This window comes from Neltuma alba, unplaced genomic scaffold (assembly GCF_004799145.2).
Source record: "Neltuma alba isolate B1F8T4 unplaced genomic scaffold, ASM479914v2 tig00011404_pilon, whole genome shotgun sequence".
Taxonomy (NCBI): domain Eukaryota; kingdom Viridiplantae; phylum Streptophyta; class Magnoliopsida; order Fabales; family Fabaceae; genus Neltuma; species Neltuma alba.
Window position 1 is genome coordinate 176,477 of NW_021636091.1, and position 17,929 is coordinate 194,405.

The following is a 17,929-nucleotide window of genomic DNA, read 5'->3' on the forward strand; positions in this document are numbered from 1 at the left end:
TTCATAACATTTATTCTTTCCAGAATCTATTCTTCCCAGAATCTATTCTCCATAATCACTTTTCCAAACCACGGTTTGGTTTCATCCAAACACACCCGAAGTAAATATGTAGAGGGAGTTTGCCTCGATTTGCAGAAAAGTGTTTTTGAAAAGTGATTCTGAGATTACCAAACACCTTTTTAGGGGGTATTTGAAAACATCCAAACCATAGTTTCAAAAGTACTTTTCCGCAAAACGAGACAAATTCCTTCATATATTTACTTTGTAAACCGTAAAAGCACTTCTGAAATCATATTTCGTTTCTATCCAAACACCCTTTTAATCTTGAGTTGCAGCCCTGGGCGGGGCCAAAAAAACCAAAAAAAGACATGCACCAAAAAAAATCTCGGATCTTGCCTGGCCTGAGCTGGTAGATATGATCCCTGCTAACCCGCACCGACCCGTAACTCGCTCTTGCCGACGTGATGTGGACTTTTTTTTTTTTTGGGTCGGACGACGTGATGTGATTCAGCAGACGCTTTCTTCCTTCTGTACTCACAACCGATGCCTGGTTCCATTTTTTGGAATCTGGACATAGCTCGAGAACTCGTTCGCTATCCGCATTCCTTCATAGTCCAAGTCTGCTTCTGGCGGTATTTCTTTTTGTTTTCTAATTTTTTTGAAGTTCGCCATTTGAGTGTAAGTTGATGGTTTAGCTAGTTCTTCTTTCCATTTCACATGCCAATGCATCACATATTGCGCTTCGTTGTTATAATCGTTTTCACGTATATTTGGTGGCACATTGATGCAGCAATTCATGGTGTTATTTTGGAGGGTTTGAACTGGTGTGACGATTGGAGAAGAGAGCTAGTCCTCTATCCTCGTAATTACCTTTTGAAACGTCACAATGAGAAGGTAGGGTAAAAGAAGTAGCAAAGGCTATATAATCATTTCTTCTCTTCTATGGTTTCTTATTTAATTATTTATTTTCTATAGTTTAACTTCGTTGTTTTGTGATTGTTGCGGGGCTGGGAATCACAGGCAGCACTTGAAGCATGGAGGAGGGGGAGGAATAAGTAGGATGATGATTAAGTTGTCAGTTGCTGTTGCGGTGCTATTGATTTGTACAGTCTCGTTGTTGTTCTCATCAACATTCACTACTAGTGTTAAATCCAACGACTCGACAGAGGTGAGATGAGACTTTGAATTATAGTGCGATCAGTGAACTGGGTTTGTCTACATCACACAAATGATACAACATAAGGAAGGCAATGATTTGGATTCTTTGATTGCATATTTCTGCCGAATTTGTGCCCTTGGGATATTTGGATCTAACTTGACATTAAGTTGAATGGCAATGATGATAAACAGAGAAGCATCTCTCTGTCTGTCTAATCAAGTAATTGCCAGCCATCCAAATTAATTGAAAAAGTTCATCCGCTAAGCATAACTTTCAGGTGACTGGTGGGCTAGCTCTTGCCCATAGGGCATAGTGGCATGAAAGAAATGCTAAACTCTTGATGGCTAATACATTGGTCCAAACAATATATCAATATAAAAAATAAAATTTATAGCACGTCGTGCTATTCACCATTCATAAATAATGCGGCCTATTTTTTAGTCATGAACTCTTTTTGCAATGCAAAAAGAAGCATGTCTGGTTTTTAACAATTCTCTTGTTAATAGTTGCTTTTAAAACTAGGGCAGAGAACTACAGTATTGATTTAATCAGAATTGACCCCTTAATCAGTGCATGATGCACAGACAGAACTGATCAAGCTATCCCAAGTCTAAGTACAAATTACCCTCTTTATATTGTTCATAAGGATAAATAGGTGGTTATAATAGTTAGTGACTACTCCTTCCATTTTAGATTATAAGCCCATTTTTGTAAAGTACTGTGTTTCAAGGTGTAAGGCCATTTATGGAATTTTATGTGCAATTAATGTCTTTTTATCAAAAATGTCCTTAGAAGTGTATTAAAATTACTTGCCTAGAAACGAGTTCACTTACTAGATACTTTTTTTTTTTAAATGGATGTGGGTTAGTTAAAATGGCCTTATAATATGAAATGGAGGGAGTACTAACTATTTTTCAGTTGCCCATAACAACAAACGGAGACAGCTGACATAATCTCATGTAACTGTGCCCCAATCTGAAATATATTGAATTAATCAATGACACCATTTCTGAGAAATATATTGTCATAATCACAAGCCCTAAGTTAAATGGAAAATTGTTGAGTGTACTGAAAAGAAAAATGATAGTTTTTCCCTAAGCTCTCTTTATGAGTGCTTGTTCCTTCCTCGTATCAGGGATTGACGATTCTTCCTTACTTGTGTTTAAACAGATCCATTTGGAAGAACTTTGGAGTGGTGCTGATTCCGGTGGTTGGAGGCCATCATCAGTTCCCCGATCTCATTGGCCACGTATCTTTCTTCTTTCTTAATTGTAGCTTTCTTCTTAACGTAGAAATTTCTGAATTTGCTGTTGTTGCATTCAATGTTGATTATAAGTTGTGGCAGCTCCTCCAAATGAGAGCAATGGCTATTTGCGTGTTCGCTGTAATGGTGGACTGAACCAGCAGCGCAGTGCGGTTTGTACATTTTTCTCAACTTCAAATTCTGTAGCCTTTTTCTTCTGAATAAATTATTCTTTGTCTTTTTTCATGGAAAGAAAGTTAAAAGAAATACTTAGTGCTAACGGGACATTTGCTAATAACGCTAAGTGAATAATACAGTACTGCTGTTAAAATGGGGCTGCTCTGCTATATGGTGCTTCTCTGTAATATTAACACATTGCATTTCAATGCCATAGATTTCCAATGCTGTTCTTGCTGCGAGAATAATGAATGCTACACTTGTACTACCTGAGTTGGATGCAAATTCCTTTTGGCATGATGACAGGTAAATGATCTTCATTTTAACTCTTAATTGAGTCTTGACCTGCACCCTCCATTGATCAAATTTTGGACTCGGAAGTTGGCATGTGTTCTGTTTTTTTTTTTTTTTTTGTTGGGGGGTGTTTCAAATTTGAAAGGTACCCTTGCGGCAATAGACCTCTAAAATGACTCTGGCTAAATGCGCTAAATAAAGCACACTCTCAAGGGGAGGAAGATGCTAAAGAAAGAAAATATGGTTTATACTTCAGAATAAGGGTTGTTTGCTTTCTTTCTGAGCCCTAAGTTATATTTTATATTCCAGATTTTAGAATCATTTTAAAAAATTAAATTAGAAGTCAAAATAGGGTTTGTAATTAAGAAAGAGTAAGGAACTTTTAGTAAGCGGAGCTAGAATGAAGTTTAAGGTTGTGAGTAGGAGAAAATGAGATGGGGCAAAGGCAGATGAAGAAATCTAAGAAATAGTATCTTGAGGGAGAAGCCAAGGAGGTTATGAGTAACTGAGTATTGAACGTAAATGTTCTTTTTTCCAATTTTCTTCTCTACATTGTCAATAATGCTTGTGTGTGGGGCTGTGGTTGCTTCATCTTTTCCTGTTTGTTTGCAACAAAATAAGAATCTTGCAGATTCCCCACATCTTTGAGAATTGCTTCGGTACTTTTTTATTTAAACTTTTGGCCCCCCTGCCACATGTAAACTCATGGCATAAAAAGCAATGAAAGAGGTGATCTAGCTCTAGTAGCCAAATACCGTGCACTAAATGGCTTAAGTATCAGGCAAAGTTTTTAAGAGTTAAGTTGTTTAAACTTTATGTCAATTGATGTTTTTAATTTTTGGACAATGAATTCATGTCACCTTACAGCAAGTCTTTCTCCCCACTTGTGAGTGTCAAGTGTTGACCAAAATTGTTTTATTCGCTGTCTGAAGCTGAATTTTAATTCGTATTACCATTTAATATGCTTGGGTGTCATTGAAATAACCATAACCGTTGAACTGTTAACTTAGTGCAGTGGTTTCCATGGGATTTATGATGTTGAATACTTCATCAAGACGCTGAAGGATGATGTAAAGATTGTTGAAAGCATCCCAGAAACTGTGAAAAATGGCAAAAAGAAAAAAATAAAAGCCTTTCAGGTAGAATATTGGAATTTAGTTATTGATCAGTAATCACAGGGTGGATATAATTTCAATATCCTGGATAATACTTTCCACTTCAATTTACCTCAGCTTCGACCCCCAAGAGATGCTCCTATCAGTTGGTATACGTCTGTTGCCCTGGAAAAAATGAAGGAACACGGTGCCATCTATCTTACTCCTTTTTCACATCGATTAGCTGAAGAACTTGACAATGCTGAGTACCAACGACTGAGGTGTAGGGTTAACTATCATGCTTTAAGGTTCAAGCCCCATATTATGAAGCTAAGTCAATCAATAGTCAATAAGCTTCGGGCACAAGGCCACTTCATGTCCATACATCTCCGCTTTGAGATGGATATGTTGGCATTTGCTGGGTAAGTTGTCGGGCTTTTTTTGGGGTGTCATGAACAATTTTGTTTCATTGAATTTAATAGTGTCCACATTAATTGATAGATATGGATTATTGGTATTTGTCTGTTGCCTCTCAGGATGAAAAGCATGCCTTTTTCTTTCAATTTAAATAGGTTCAGTTTAACAACAAAGGTGAAACTGGTTGATAGATCATTCCTTTAAGAGCTTCCTATATATCCAGGGACATCTATTGAATCCTTGGGTGATTTTATGCGTTAAAGCTGGCATTAAGATCAAAATTCTCCTGGTTTCTATTTAGGTATTTGTGATAGTTCGCTGACCAGGGTCCAGGGATAGTGTAAGTACCGTAGATAAAGCAACTTAGCTTTTTTTTGCTTTTTATACAGTTTACGGATTATGGATTTTAACCAAGACTCATTTAACTCTGACCCATTTTTCTGTGCCAATCTTGTTGGTACCATTCACATGCAAGTAAATTTATACACTGTCTTATATGTCTTTATTTGGGGGTCACTTGAGCCAAAGTATCTCCTACTTTTGGATTGAAAAGTGAAATAACTTGATCTCTTTCAATTGTTTAACTTAATAGAATCCAATCTTCAACCTCATTAGTTTCTGGGATATAGTAATAATTGGAGGCAGTAATCTTCTGAATGAAGCAGAGCTGAAATGGTGATAGTAAGTACTTTGGAGCTAATTAGATTTTGTATTGCAAATGTTGAATAGTTTCATGCTCTATCTGGATTCCGGAACTCACGTCTGCTGGAGTTCAAGTGTTAAAATTTAGGCATCCGCAACATTTAGATAGGATTTATCTTTCTGTCACACTTTTGAGTGTTTGATAGTTGGCTAATTAACATTTTTATATACATGATATTTAGATGCTTGGATATATTTTCTTCTGACGAACAACAGATATTGAGAAAATATCGAGAAGAAAATTTTGCACCCAAAAGACTTGTCTACAATGAAAGAAGAGCCATTGGGAAGTGCCCATTGACCCCGGAAGAGGTAAGACAGTTATGCTTATTGCCGTTTAATTTGTGTCTGGTGATTATACTTTTCAGACATATCTCTCATGAATATAATATTAACAATATTAGTTGGCCGACCCCATCAATATATCTCTCATGTTAGGTGGGCCTTATTCTGCGTTCAATGGGTTTTGACAATGCTACCAAGATATATTTAGCAGCTGGTGAACTATTTGGTGGGGAACGGTTTATGAAGCCATTTCGAAGTCTGTTTCCACACCTTGAAAATCATAGTTCCGTAGAACCTTCTGATGAACTTGCTGAGAACACTAGAGGCTTGGCAGGGTCTGCTGTGGATTACATGGTCTGTCTTCATTCTGACATTTTTATGCCAACATATGATGGCCCTAGCAACTTTGCCAACAACCTCCTTGGACATCGTCTCTATGAGGGCTTCCGGACCACGATCAGACCCGACAGAAAAGCTCTTGCTCCTATTTTCGTTGATAGAGAGAATGGGAAGACTGCTGGCTTTGAGGAAGCTATCAAGAGAGTCATGCTTGCAACAAACTTTGGCGGACCTCACAAGCGCATCACACCAGAGTCTTTCTATACAAATTCTTGGCCAGAATGCTTCTGCAAATTATCTCCTGATAACCCTGCTGACCGATGTCCATCAAATGATAGTTAATTATTTAGAACGATCAGATGCAGAACGAAGCATTTAATTACTAAAATGCGGCAATGTCTTCAGCAGAAAGATGAGAGTTGCTTCTCTACTTGAGCTAATGTTTATATTATTCCCAGTGATGAGCTGCTTTGCGCCAAGTTGAAAAGTAATGGATTCTTGTGATCAGATCCAGAATGTCAGGTTGTCTTCTCTTTCTTTTTTAGTCTCAGAAATTACACATTAATGCGAGAGATGCTGATTTGTTTATTGGTCTGAGTTTCACTTGGAACATGAAAGGAAGATCAGAAGACACTAGTTCCTCGTGCGTTAAAATGCTATCAGTGTCGCCGTTGGTACTTATTGTACTGCTAATTTGCTAGCCAAACTTTCTCATGAAGTTTTGGATAATTTTTGTACTTTTGATCATTCCCCACCTTGTTGTAGGAAAGTGGCGAAGGACGAAAGTGTGATGAGAAAGACTAGTGTAAGATTGTTGGTTGTGAGTCTTTTTTAATCCCCCCGAGTGACATTGCCTCTTTCCGTGCAAAAAATTGACATGAGAGTTTTTCTTCACCATCATTCTTATGGTCAATCTCTTATTTCTCCATATCCGCTTACTTTACCATTCGTACCAGGATACACATTATACTAAATCTCTCACCAATTCAGGTCTTGCTTTAGCATTATTTAACTAGACATTCAAATGACGCTTAATTCACAAAAATGTAATAGGAAAAGAGGGGGAAAAAACTATGAGAATATCACAATTTTACTCGAAAATAAAGGTGCCTCGGCAACTTTTCCCCAGATTCTCATGTTACGTAGTAACCAATACTGATAATGAATGTAATACATAATTTATAACTGGAAAACTATCGAACACACACGTCCACGTGCATTAAGATCAAATTAACCGCATTAAGATCAAAACCATTTATCCAGGAAGAGTATTCATTCCATAAAATAAATCAGTCTACTAACAGACAGAAACTCTCTAGACGAAGCACCCTGGGTATAAATACAAGTATACATCATGTATAAATCAATAGCACTTGAAACTAGATTACCACTACCTGTGTTGCGTGTTAACAGACGAAAGTAGCAAATTACATCACCTTGTGTTAAGATATCCTTTTTACCAGTTTGGAGAAAGAAGAGTGCTTAATACCTGCTGGTACTATTTTCATAATATGCAGTTAACAGTTAGATTAAGAACTGTCTTCCGCCAAGCCCAGGCAAATACAAAGATCTACAAACAGGTGAGTCTACTCATCCAGATGACCAGATCATATTCTGCATTATCTTCAATGTCTGAGCTCTGAAGACTCTGCGAGTGACAATAGCAACCTTCAATGCCATTAACTTGCAAGCAACAATAGATAGGTTGGAAGATATATACCTCAATTACATACATTTACTATGAATCTAGTGCAGCATTTGATCTCTTTTCCTTCCATGTTTTCCAAGCTTTTCTGACTTCATCTAGTTCAGAATGTGGAATGCTTGAGTTCCTATCCAATTTCTCAACCCAATCTGTCCAAGGAGAATTTGATGAATCTAGGAACATTGAAACTTTATGCAGCATAACAGATAAATAGAAGTCATCAACTGCCTGAAGAATTTGTTCTGATTCAACCATAGACACCATTTCTGGCCTTGTCATGTTTCCAGCACTTGCTCTCATTCTAAATGTGTTTCCCCTTAAAATTAAAACTTCTGCTGGGGCAAGAGGGAGGACGATTCGAGAAAATTTAACCAGCGACAATGCAAGGATGTCTCTAGGAAGCAAGTCCCGCTTTACTGCCACTGCAGTTCCAATCATTTTGCGGATCTGATGAGTTACCGAGTTAGTTTGTATATGATTAATCATTAATGTCATAAGTTTGAGCATTTAACTCTCTACAAAGGAATCCATTAAGCTATTTCATTCCATCCTATAAAAGAGAAGCAACCAGTTACCAAATGGCAGTTACAACCTAAAGTAAAGCAACTAGGCACCCAATGTGGACAGTTGATCATAATCATGTGAAACGAAGCATGCAAGCGTATTAACCACTGTTCACTGCTATGTCATGTGAAAAGGACCTCTGCAAAAGTTTCAAAGGGTCCAGTCTCAATGAGGCAGACTCTAAAAACCAGGTGATAAGCCACACAATTGCGTTAAATAAAGGCATTCAAATATCTTTAAATTCCTCCAATTACATAACTTTTAATTGTGGGTCAGTTATTCTGTTATCCCAACAGCCACTAAGAAAAATGTCGTGCAATGAACCACTGAGCATTAGAAGACTGCTAACTGCTGTCATGCTTAATTTTACGCACCACCTGAAAGGATAAGCATAAATAGACAGATCGATTCAAGCTGTCATAATACAATGGTTGCTGCTGGGGTTAAATCAGTTTTTTTCCACTTTTCTTTCCACTACTCATGGATGATGTGAAGCAAACCAAACAACTGATTTTTATCTTTTGGTTGGGGGGAGAGGGATTAGCAACTAGAGTGAGATATGAAAACAACATAAACCAGCCTCGAAATATCCAAAGAGTATGAATAGAATCTAGTCGCAATAAAGACATACTTGATGCAACATGAATGACTCCCCCCATATGTTGATCTCAACATAACCATATCCGAGTGAATTTTCCAAGTTCCCACAAGAACAATGAAAAACCCTTCTGAAATGGGAAGCATTTAATCTATCAGTCTCATCAGGCTCATATAACCATCTTGCATAGACAGCTGAACGGGAGTTTTTATAATTTAAATTAGAAGCGTCAACATCTAAAGATTTCTCCTCCTGTTCCCTGTTGCTTGAAGTGGATGGTTCACAACCGTCAAAATCCTCTCCATCACTTTCCTCAGATTCTGATCCAGAAGCTGAGATCATACCAAGAGAGTCTCTTCTGCTTGACTTGCCAACATTTCCAGGTGATTGCCTTACCTTCAATTTTTTCCTGTACTTTGACCTGACAGTATAATTATGGAAAGGATGTTCTCCCTACAACAAAGCATAACAGATGAAAAAATAACTATAGGGGTAGCTATCAAAATGTTACCCTTACATCATTCTTTTTTCAGTTAACAATAAAATGATAGTGATGGCTGGTGAGTCACCAGTAACTATGCCTCGTACGTGCACAGCAACAACCAAAGAAAGGGTTAGAATTTCTGAACATGAATGGGACAATATGCTTAAATAAAGATTCCAGCTTGGTGATGGAGATTTGGTGACATTTACCATGTATTTCTTCAATGTCTAGTAATTTTTTTTCACCTTCATAAATATAATTTAAAAAAAAAAAAAAACAGAGCAATTCGGAACTACAGGAGGTTAATAATGAAATAAGTCTTTTACCCTATGCAACAAATAAATCTACTATCGTCATGGTTATGTTAACTACATTAGGTAGATAAGGCAAATGGGATCTTCACGTTATATAAAGTAAAAACTAAAATAATATACCTCAAAGGCGCTAAGTATAGTGTTGAAGTCCGAAATATGATATTGAATTTCATTCTCACTAAGATGACTTTGGATTCCTATAATATCAGCAGGGAGGAGGTAAGAGTACTTTCTCAGATTGCACTCTCTTCTAGGATCAAATCTCCTGAGACAAACCAAAGCCATGTGGTCAGGGAACAGGGTGAGAGAGGGCATTGAATAACAAGGAAGTATGCCGCTTTTTACTTAACATGAAGAAACGAAACAGAACAATTCTTTAAAAAAAAAAAAAAAAAACTCTTATAATTGCAATCTCTCCTCCCAGTGGATACTTGTTTTCTCATGGATAACAATTTTAACTTGAATGAATCTAGGGTCTTTCATATATTAGTTGCATAATATACGAAATCAATTTTAGATTTTGATGCTACAACAGATTAGTAATAGTTGTAACACGTGAGACTAATGATCTTACTTTTTCGAAGGCAGAATACTAAAGACTCTGATAGTATGAGGAAGATAAGAGTTAATACAATTAGCAAGCAAAATGCCATAAGGGTCTCCTTGCCATGCATTCTCAGGAATCTCCATCTTTAAGGAGATCATAGTTGCCAAAGAGTGGACCTAGCACATCCGTCACATCAGACAGTTATGAAGTCAAATAAAGTGTATGTCCCCTCATGTGCAGGCAAGCAAAAAGAAAAGAAACAGGGGGAAATTGCTCAAAAGTCCCTAATTAGAAAATTAATTGTGCACAAGTACCTGGAATCCAGTTAAGGACTAAGGTCCTTTAGGAGAAATAGATATGCATAAGAAATGGCAATCTACCCTTAAAGTAAACATTCCAAAAAAAAAAAAAAAAACAAACATAAACGAAGCTGAAGGGAAAGCAAGGATGAAGGCACAGGTGAAGAGCGAAGGCGCAAGGATGGAGTAGACGAGTGAGCAAGGAGGGGACAGTGACTAAGCGTGATTCCAACGATAGAGGTGGCAGAAATGATGGGGGCAAGCTATTCCGGAGAAGGAAATGCCTTTTAAGTATTATTTATTCATAACTCCTTTTGAAAATTTCACTCCATTTTTGTGATCTATGAAACCAATAAGTTTCCATGGCAAGTAACAAAGATTCTTCCAATTTCAGTTTGTATTGTAGCTGAGTGCTGGTTTAACCTTTTCCTTTTTCATTTAATGCCCTTGATTTATCGTCATTTGCCGTGTTTTCTTCTTGTTGAAGCTTGGAATGTATGGATAGTCCTTAACATGATTCCAAGTACTTTGCACAATTAATTTCCTAAGCAGGGACTTTTGAGCAATTTTGCCAAGAAATAGCCAGTTTATAAATTCACAGATGAAAATAATAAGATTACTCCTTTGTCAGTTCTGCTACTTCGACCCCAAGCAACTTTGTACAGATCCCCATAATTGCTATCAAGGATGCCACCGGCCTTGAAAATAGCAGTTTCCAGTTCTTTCTCAATAGCTTCATGTCAAATTTGCAATGCTTTAGCAAGACGCCATCTGATTTATGAATGCCAGACGCTACTTTTTGTTTTTTAATTTGAAAAGAAGTAAATATGTAAGGCTTGTACTCATTAAAACTTCTTACATAATCATTTCACATTAAACCAGCTTTTACTCAATGCAGCTACTCACATAAATGTACATGGAACACTGATGTACAGCCAAATACATTACCGTTCCGGAAAAATACATTGAATAAATATATAGAAGTTAAATTTCCAACGTATTTGCTTCACGAGCTAGCATAATCATTTCTTATTTTCCAGCATAACCGAGGGAAAATAAGCAGAAGTAGCTTACTGGATAATCTGTGTTCATCTCGTTGCATTTGCAGACCTGAAAATAGCCATGTGAGATCACGCCATTCCGAACATTTCAAAACACATGCGAAATCCGAAAGATGGGAAATAGGGAACCTCTATAATCGGTGCCGACGTATCCGACACGCATTACGACTTTTTTCTTCATAAAAGGATGGCATTTGTTAGGAGAAAGGAGAGGCGAAGGGTTTGGAGGCAATTGGGTAGAGGTTTCAGTTTCAGTGGAAGAACAATAGCATCTAAACAGTGTAGGAGGCAGAAATGGAAACTTCGCGATAGGGTTTGGGTTCGGGTTCGGGTTTGGACATGGAGATAGTGGGAATCGCAGAGCATATGAGACCACCATTGCTAATCTTCATGAAGCTTCTGAATGTTAAGGAAGCGCTCAGTTGCTTATCAGCTCGAAGTCTTCCAGGGATTATCCCATCAGCACTAACTGCCGACCAACGGTTACTTACGGAAGATAAATCTTGTTATCAAGAATAAAAAAGATAATTTTAGACTGGGAAAAAAAATAAATTAAAATTATAAATGATACCGCTCGATTTAACCCACCAAACACCATCTATCTAGTCAAACAGAGAAAAATATCAAATGAAAATTGAAAAATAGACAAGATATAATATAATAAGAATCATTTAGTAAAATCATATGCTGCTGATCTTAATTAAGTCATTATTATGATTATTATTATTATTTTGATAATATAAGAAATGCACGCAAAGGTGCATTGGGAGAAATTTGGTAGAATAGCTTTTAAGGGGTGTTTGGATATCACAATAATTACTTTTCATAAGTATTTTTTTGCAGAGACAAATTCTTCTACATATTCACTTCGTATACCATAAAAGCACGTCTAAAACTATGGTTTTGATCTTACCCAAACACCCCCTTAATCATATTCCCAATTCCTTGATGGCATAACGAGAAGAAACGAGATGGCTACTAATTTGATTATTACTATTAGAGTTCTTTTCCATGCTATGATAAATCTTATTCTATCAATAACTACTTCATCATATTAAAAAAAAGTTAGTTAAATTAATTATTTAAAAAATATTTGTTAACTTTTTAAGCTAACTTTTTTCAATTATTTATCATTTGTATTAACACTATTTGTGATAAAAATTCTTTTACTATATACATACAATAGGAATAGTTTGAAAAAAAATTATAAATTTAAGAAATAAAATAACCTTAAAACTTATATTTAAAATTGAATAGGATGAAAATAACTATTTGGTTTATTAAGAACATCTTGTCAGAGATAAGAATATTATTATGAATTACTACAATCAATGAATATTCAAATTGGTTTGCTAAATCAATTACTACCTCATCTCCTTCATATAAGACCTTGTTTGACTTTTATGTTGGTCTTAAATAGAATACTCTAATCTATTTTATCTCTCATATTTATGTATTTTTTTTTAAGATAGTCATTTTAATAATAGTAGTTCTAGCCAATATAGTTGATTAGAAAGGATATTTTAGGAAAAATAACACATATTTATTACAAATAACTAATTTAACTTATTTTCTTAATCTCCTCAAATTAGTTAACTGGGTCTTATAATTATGATCGGAGGTAATACGAGTTCATGAATCATGATGGTGTGGTCATGTTGAGATTTTGTATTTCATTAACCCCTCGTTGGCTATAGCAGATTGGTGGAATTAGATAAACATACGTTCTCAGGGCCATTGCATAGATTCATTAAATAGAATGTTTCCTTTATTTTTTTTATTTTTAAAAAAGAATAAATGCATGTCATAAGATGACGACTTTATTTCTTCGAAAAAAGATTTAACTTGATTAAAATGGGCCAAAAAAAGATTCATGACATCGATGTAACTACATTAAAAATATTTATTTTCCAAGCAAAAAATATGTTTATTTGAATTATAATTTTTGTTGTATTTTATTAAAGAATTAGACACTTTTTTCATTTGATGAGGACTTTTAATTCGTAGTATTCATCATTTATATAAATATATATATTGTAACTTTATATAATTTTTAGATCTTATATTAATATTAAATGATTTAAAAAACCATGTGAAAATGCCAAAAATTTACTTATTAAAAAAAAAACCTAGGATTAGAATTTTAAAGCTAGCCTGTAAAAGTGAACAAGCTTGGATAAATGAAAAACCTGCTAGAGCCTGAACTATTTTCACCCTAGACTATATTGAGTGCGCAGGTTGGCTAGCTAATCAATCCTTCTTCTCATGACCCACTAAACCTTCAAAATTTCAAACCTTACCCTACTTAAGTTAAAACCCCACTCACATACCCTACTTAAGTTAAAACCCAACACACACCAAAAAAACTAACCCATAAACCAAAGCCTAATTAATCAATTTTCAATGTAAAATTTAATTTATTTATTGATTTTTTTGAAAAAGCCATGTCCTTGCTTGAATGTGTGGGGGAAAAAACAGATTTTTTTTTTTAAATTATAGGCGAGTTGGAGGGCTCAAGTTGGTATTTTACTAACCTGTCAAGGTATAAACTACTTACCAACAAGTGTTAGTCCAAATAGAAGGGACTTGGGTTACTTAAATATCATGTCCTGAATTTAATTCTTGTGGTGGTATGTATGAAAAAAAACATTGTTAGGAAGAGTCTCCGCTGCGACACCTGACAGTACCCTGAGAGATTAGTCTCTTACCATTCGAGTGGGAGGATACTCTGGACAACAACAAAAAAAAGTACAAACTACTTTAATCCACATCATAATAGGCCAATCCGCAACCTGTAGGTTGGCCTTTTTTACTAGTTCTACATGTAATGATTTTTGTTTTTTTTTTTTTTTGGGGTATACAGGAGGGCTAGAGCCCAAAATAAAGACAACTAATTAATCAGGGGATTAAATCCCAGCAAATCATTTTCGCAAATGTTCTTCAAGTGAGGAGGACACGTGCTGAACAAGGAAGAACACGAGAGCCCATCTTTAGCAAGTGAATCGGTAAGCATATTCGTCCTTTTGGGTATATATAGCAAGACCAGATCCCATGCATATCTCATTAATGACCGAGTTTGCATAAACACCAGGCTGCTTGAAGACGACATTTCCACCTTTTGTAAAGCATCAATAGTAACTTTCAAATCCGATTCTAAAACAACTTTTCTAAAACCAAATTCTTAGGCTAAATTTAACCCTTTTAAGATTGCCCATTCTTCAGCCTCTATAACACTACAGTCCCCTATGAAATGAGAAAAAACAACAATCCAAGAGCCATTAGTGTCTCTAATCATTCCACCACATCATGCTTTCTTAGTGGACAAAGAAACAGCCGCATCAACATTGATTTTAAACCAACCACTAACTGGAGGTTGCCATCCCCATATATGATTAGATAAACCTTTTAAAATTAAAGTAATTGGTTCTGAGGATTGTGCATAATTTTTCCAAGTATTCAAAACAACTATGGCAGGTTCGTTTGGCTTTTGAAAATCTTCTTGAAAAACATGTTTATTTCTCCAGTTCCATAACAACCAAATCGAGACTCCCCATATGAGATTCAAATCCATGGTCACAGCAACTCCCACATCATTAGAGAGATTCCAGGTCATCCATTCAGTTAAAAAAATGAGAAGAAATGAGATAAATACCTTGGATGAACAAGGTGCAGCCACACTTCTTTGGCATACAAACAATCCCATGAAATATGAAAAGCAGTCTCAATCCCATCATTACAATGAGAACAATTAGGAGAGCTTATAGACTATCTACTCTTCCATTCTCTAGTAGGCAATCTGTTATGAAAAGTAATCCATAAGAAGACTCTTATTTTCTCAGCTCCATGGCACTTCCAAATATGCTTAAAAACAAAATTATAAGCGTGAGAGTTGGTTTTCTCAATCATTTGATAAGCACTCTTAACAGGAAAGTTTTCCATGAGTAGAGTTTTTCCATGTCATAACATCATTTCCTGCATTGTCAAAGGGAGGGATTTGAGTAATCAATCTCTGCATCACTTCCTGGTTAACCACATTCTGCAAGCGATCATAATCCCAAGTTCTAAACTTGGTCCAATCGGCCACATTTGAATTTTTTTTCATGGGAGTTAGCGGGTGCTGACACATATCTTTAATCTTCTTTTCCTGGAACAGCCTAATGTCATGAAGAAACTTATATGCTCACCATTTCTAAGCTGCCACTTAATTCCACTCTTAACAAAATTACTTTGCTGACAAATAAAACGCCACAAACGAGAATCACCCTTCTGCACATTGAGTATTTCTTCTTCACTCCTCAACATATACTTATGTATTAAAACATCGGTCCATAGAGCTTTTAAGCCAATGATCAACTTCCATGCATGTTTAGCACCAAAAGCCTGATTCACTGAGCACAGTTTCTTAAACCCGAGTCCTCCATGGCTCCTTGGCTGAGTGACTTTGTCCCAACTAATTGGATGGTAACCACAGTGTTCCTTCTTCGCCCAAATAAAATTCTGCTGCGGCCTTTCCACCTCATGACAAATACTCTTTGGAATCATGGTGACCTGCATCAGATACAAGGGAACTAAACTAAGGACTAATCTTGCTAACGTGATCCTGCATTCTGTTAAGAGACAATTAGCCTTACAAGTAGCCAATTTAGAGTTCACTCTATCAACTATATATTGAAAAGTATCTCCTCTTCTTTTATCTCTAGTTAAGGGAAAGCCTAAATATTTTCCAATCTCTGTTGTGATTTTCATTCCAATGATATCCATAACTGATCTTCTCATTGTATTATGAACTCTCGAAGAAAAGAAAATGGATGACTTTGCTGTGCTAACCTTTTCCCAAGCGGCTAAACAAAACTGATTCTAGCACTGCATCACATACTCCGCTTGTTCTTTAGTTGCTTCCCCAAAGAGCAATAAATCATCAACAAAGAGCACATGTGAAATTTGTGGCCCATTCTTACTCACTCTTATCGACTTCCATCTATTTTGGTTTACTGCATCATTAATGATGTGTGAAAGCCTCTCCATACAAAGAATAAACAAATACAGTGAAATAGGGTCCTTTTGCCGTAAACCCCTCTTTGGAGAAAAATATTCAGTCAAGGATCCATTCCATAAAACATTATAGGAAGTGGTGGAAATACAACACATGACTAGATTAATGAAATTGTCATCGATTTTTTCATCCTTCATAACTTCTCTCATGTAGAGCTCTATTTGATTTTATCATAAGCCTTCTCCAAATCATTCTATAGAGCCAGGAAACCTTTTCTCCCCCTAGCTTTATTTTATCCAACTCACCTAAACTTTTTGTTTTAAAAAAAATCTTATCCATAAAAACAAATGTAAAGGAACAAGGCACCATAGTTCCTATACTCTGGGTTCACAAAGGAGACTGACCACGATTTGGGCTTTCACAAAACTCTGAGAGTTCCTATTTTCTTCTGGGTCTAAAGCTTCAATTCCTAGTTCACTTGGGTCCAAAGGAGTAGTAGAGGAAGGGACATTCTCTGACATCACCTTATCATAGGCATCCCTCGGACATCCACCTCTTTTTTCTCCCTCTAAAATCATTCTCCCATCATCTTCACAATCAATATTTTGTCCCATTGTAATCATAAGAACATCCCCTTTTGTTCTCCTATCCAAACCCGACTTTTCTCTTGTCCGTTTCTCAACACTCCTCACTCCAACAACCTGCTGTACATTGTCTTTTGGTACGGTGGGCACCACTCTCTTCACAGTCTCGGCAATAGTTGTTGCTCCATTTTGCTTGCCTTTTGAAGGTTGTACATGAGCATTTTTTTGCTGCAAATTTCGTACTAGAGTTGTCTCTGTCATGGTCAGTTCGCTAATCACTTCGTTAACCTCGTTAACCTCATTATTTTTGCCTTCTTCATTTGCTAATACACGCAATCTTGATCTCCTTGTTTCTCGTTTTTTCATGGTCTTCTAGTCTTTTGGACTACTCTCCATTGCTCCTTGTTCCACATAGCTTCCTGCACATTAATTTCACAATGACTAGGACCATTATGATTCGTCTCCTCAGTTTGCTGAGTTTTTTCCCCCCTTATAGAGAGCATATATCATGTCTATGCCCATAAACGCCACAACTGGTATAGAGCAGATGCAAGCCTTCATATTCGAAATAATCTTCCTCCCCATCAAGCTTGAAGCCCGGCATCATCTGTAGCTCTACCAAGATACAAATTCTCGCAAAGTGACCCCTTAATTGATGGGAAACATGTAATGATTTTAACGGAGCGAAACAACAGCTTCACTTGACATGTGAGATTGAAAATAAAATATGTCAAATATGGGCCACCACATGATGCCACCAAATGTATTCTTTTGTGGGTTCGATGCAGAATCCAGCCCATGTGAAATAATTCGGGCCAGATTCAAATTGGAGCCCACAGTAAAAAAAACAAAAGCTAAATAAGCTCTCACTTAGAAGAATTAAATACAAAAAAATCTCTTGAATTTATCAAATTATTTTGAAATCTTGAGAGACCTTGTTGTAATAAATTTTTTTATTTAATTACCAAATTGTTTTTTTTTAAAGTATGTATTGACAACTAAAAGAACAGTCATCAACAACTTAAAGTATAAGAATTAGCAACTATCACGGCAGGTATTAACAGCATATT

The 17,929-nt window shown here is 36.2% G+C and overlaps 2 protein-coding genes across 4 annotated transcripts; one reads left to right on the forward strand and one right to left on the reverse strand.

Moving 5' to 3' along the window:
* The first annotated feature begins 504 nt into the window (after window positions 1–504).
* LOC114712945 (O-fucosyltransferase 1-like) lies at window positions 505–6,391 on the forward strand. Its single transcript, XM_028897506.1, has 10 exons — window positions 505–632; window positions 791–894; window positions 1,021–1,168; window positions 2,330–2,408; window positions 2,505–2,575; window positions 2,797–2,885; window positions 3,889–4,012; window positions 4,106–4,389; window positions 5,269–5,398; window positions 5,525–6,391. Exons 2-10 carry the CDS (start codon window positions 887–889, stop codon window positions 6,050–6,052), a joined length of 1,461 nt encoding a protein of 486 aa, XP_028753339.1. The 5' UTR covers window positions 505–632; window positions 791–886; the 3' UTR covers window positions 6,053–6,391.
* Window positions 6,392–7,169: 778 nt separating this feature from the next.
* On the reverse strand, window positions 7,170–11,724 carry LOC114712954 (putative tRNA pseudouridine synthase). 3 transcript variants are annotated; one of them, XM_028897517.1, is made up of 8 exons: window positions 11,412–11,724; window positions 11,296–11,331; window positions 10,842–10,954; window positions 9,950–10,098; window positions 9,496–9,640; window positions 8,611–9,030; window positions 7,444–7,862; window positions 7,170–7,358 (listed from the first exon to the last, which is right to left on the reverse strand). In XM_028897517.1, exons 1-7 carry the CDS (start codon window positions 11,659–11,661, stop codon window positions 7,449–7,451), a joined length of 1,527 nt encoding a protein of 508 aa, XP_028753350.1. In that variant the 5' UTR covers window positions 11,662–11,724; the 3' UTR covers window positions 7,170–7,358; window positions 7,444–7,448. The 3 variants fall into 3 exon arrangements, with proteins under 3 accessions (XP_028753350.1, XP_028753349.1, XP_028753348.1); XM_028897516.1 differs by having other exon boundaries at window positions 7,431–7,862; XM_028897515.1 differs by having other exon boundaries at window positions 7,170–7,862.
* Window positions 11,725–17,929: the final 6,205 nt, after the last annotated feature.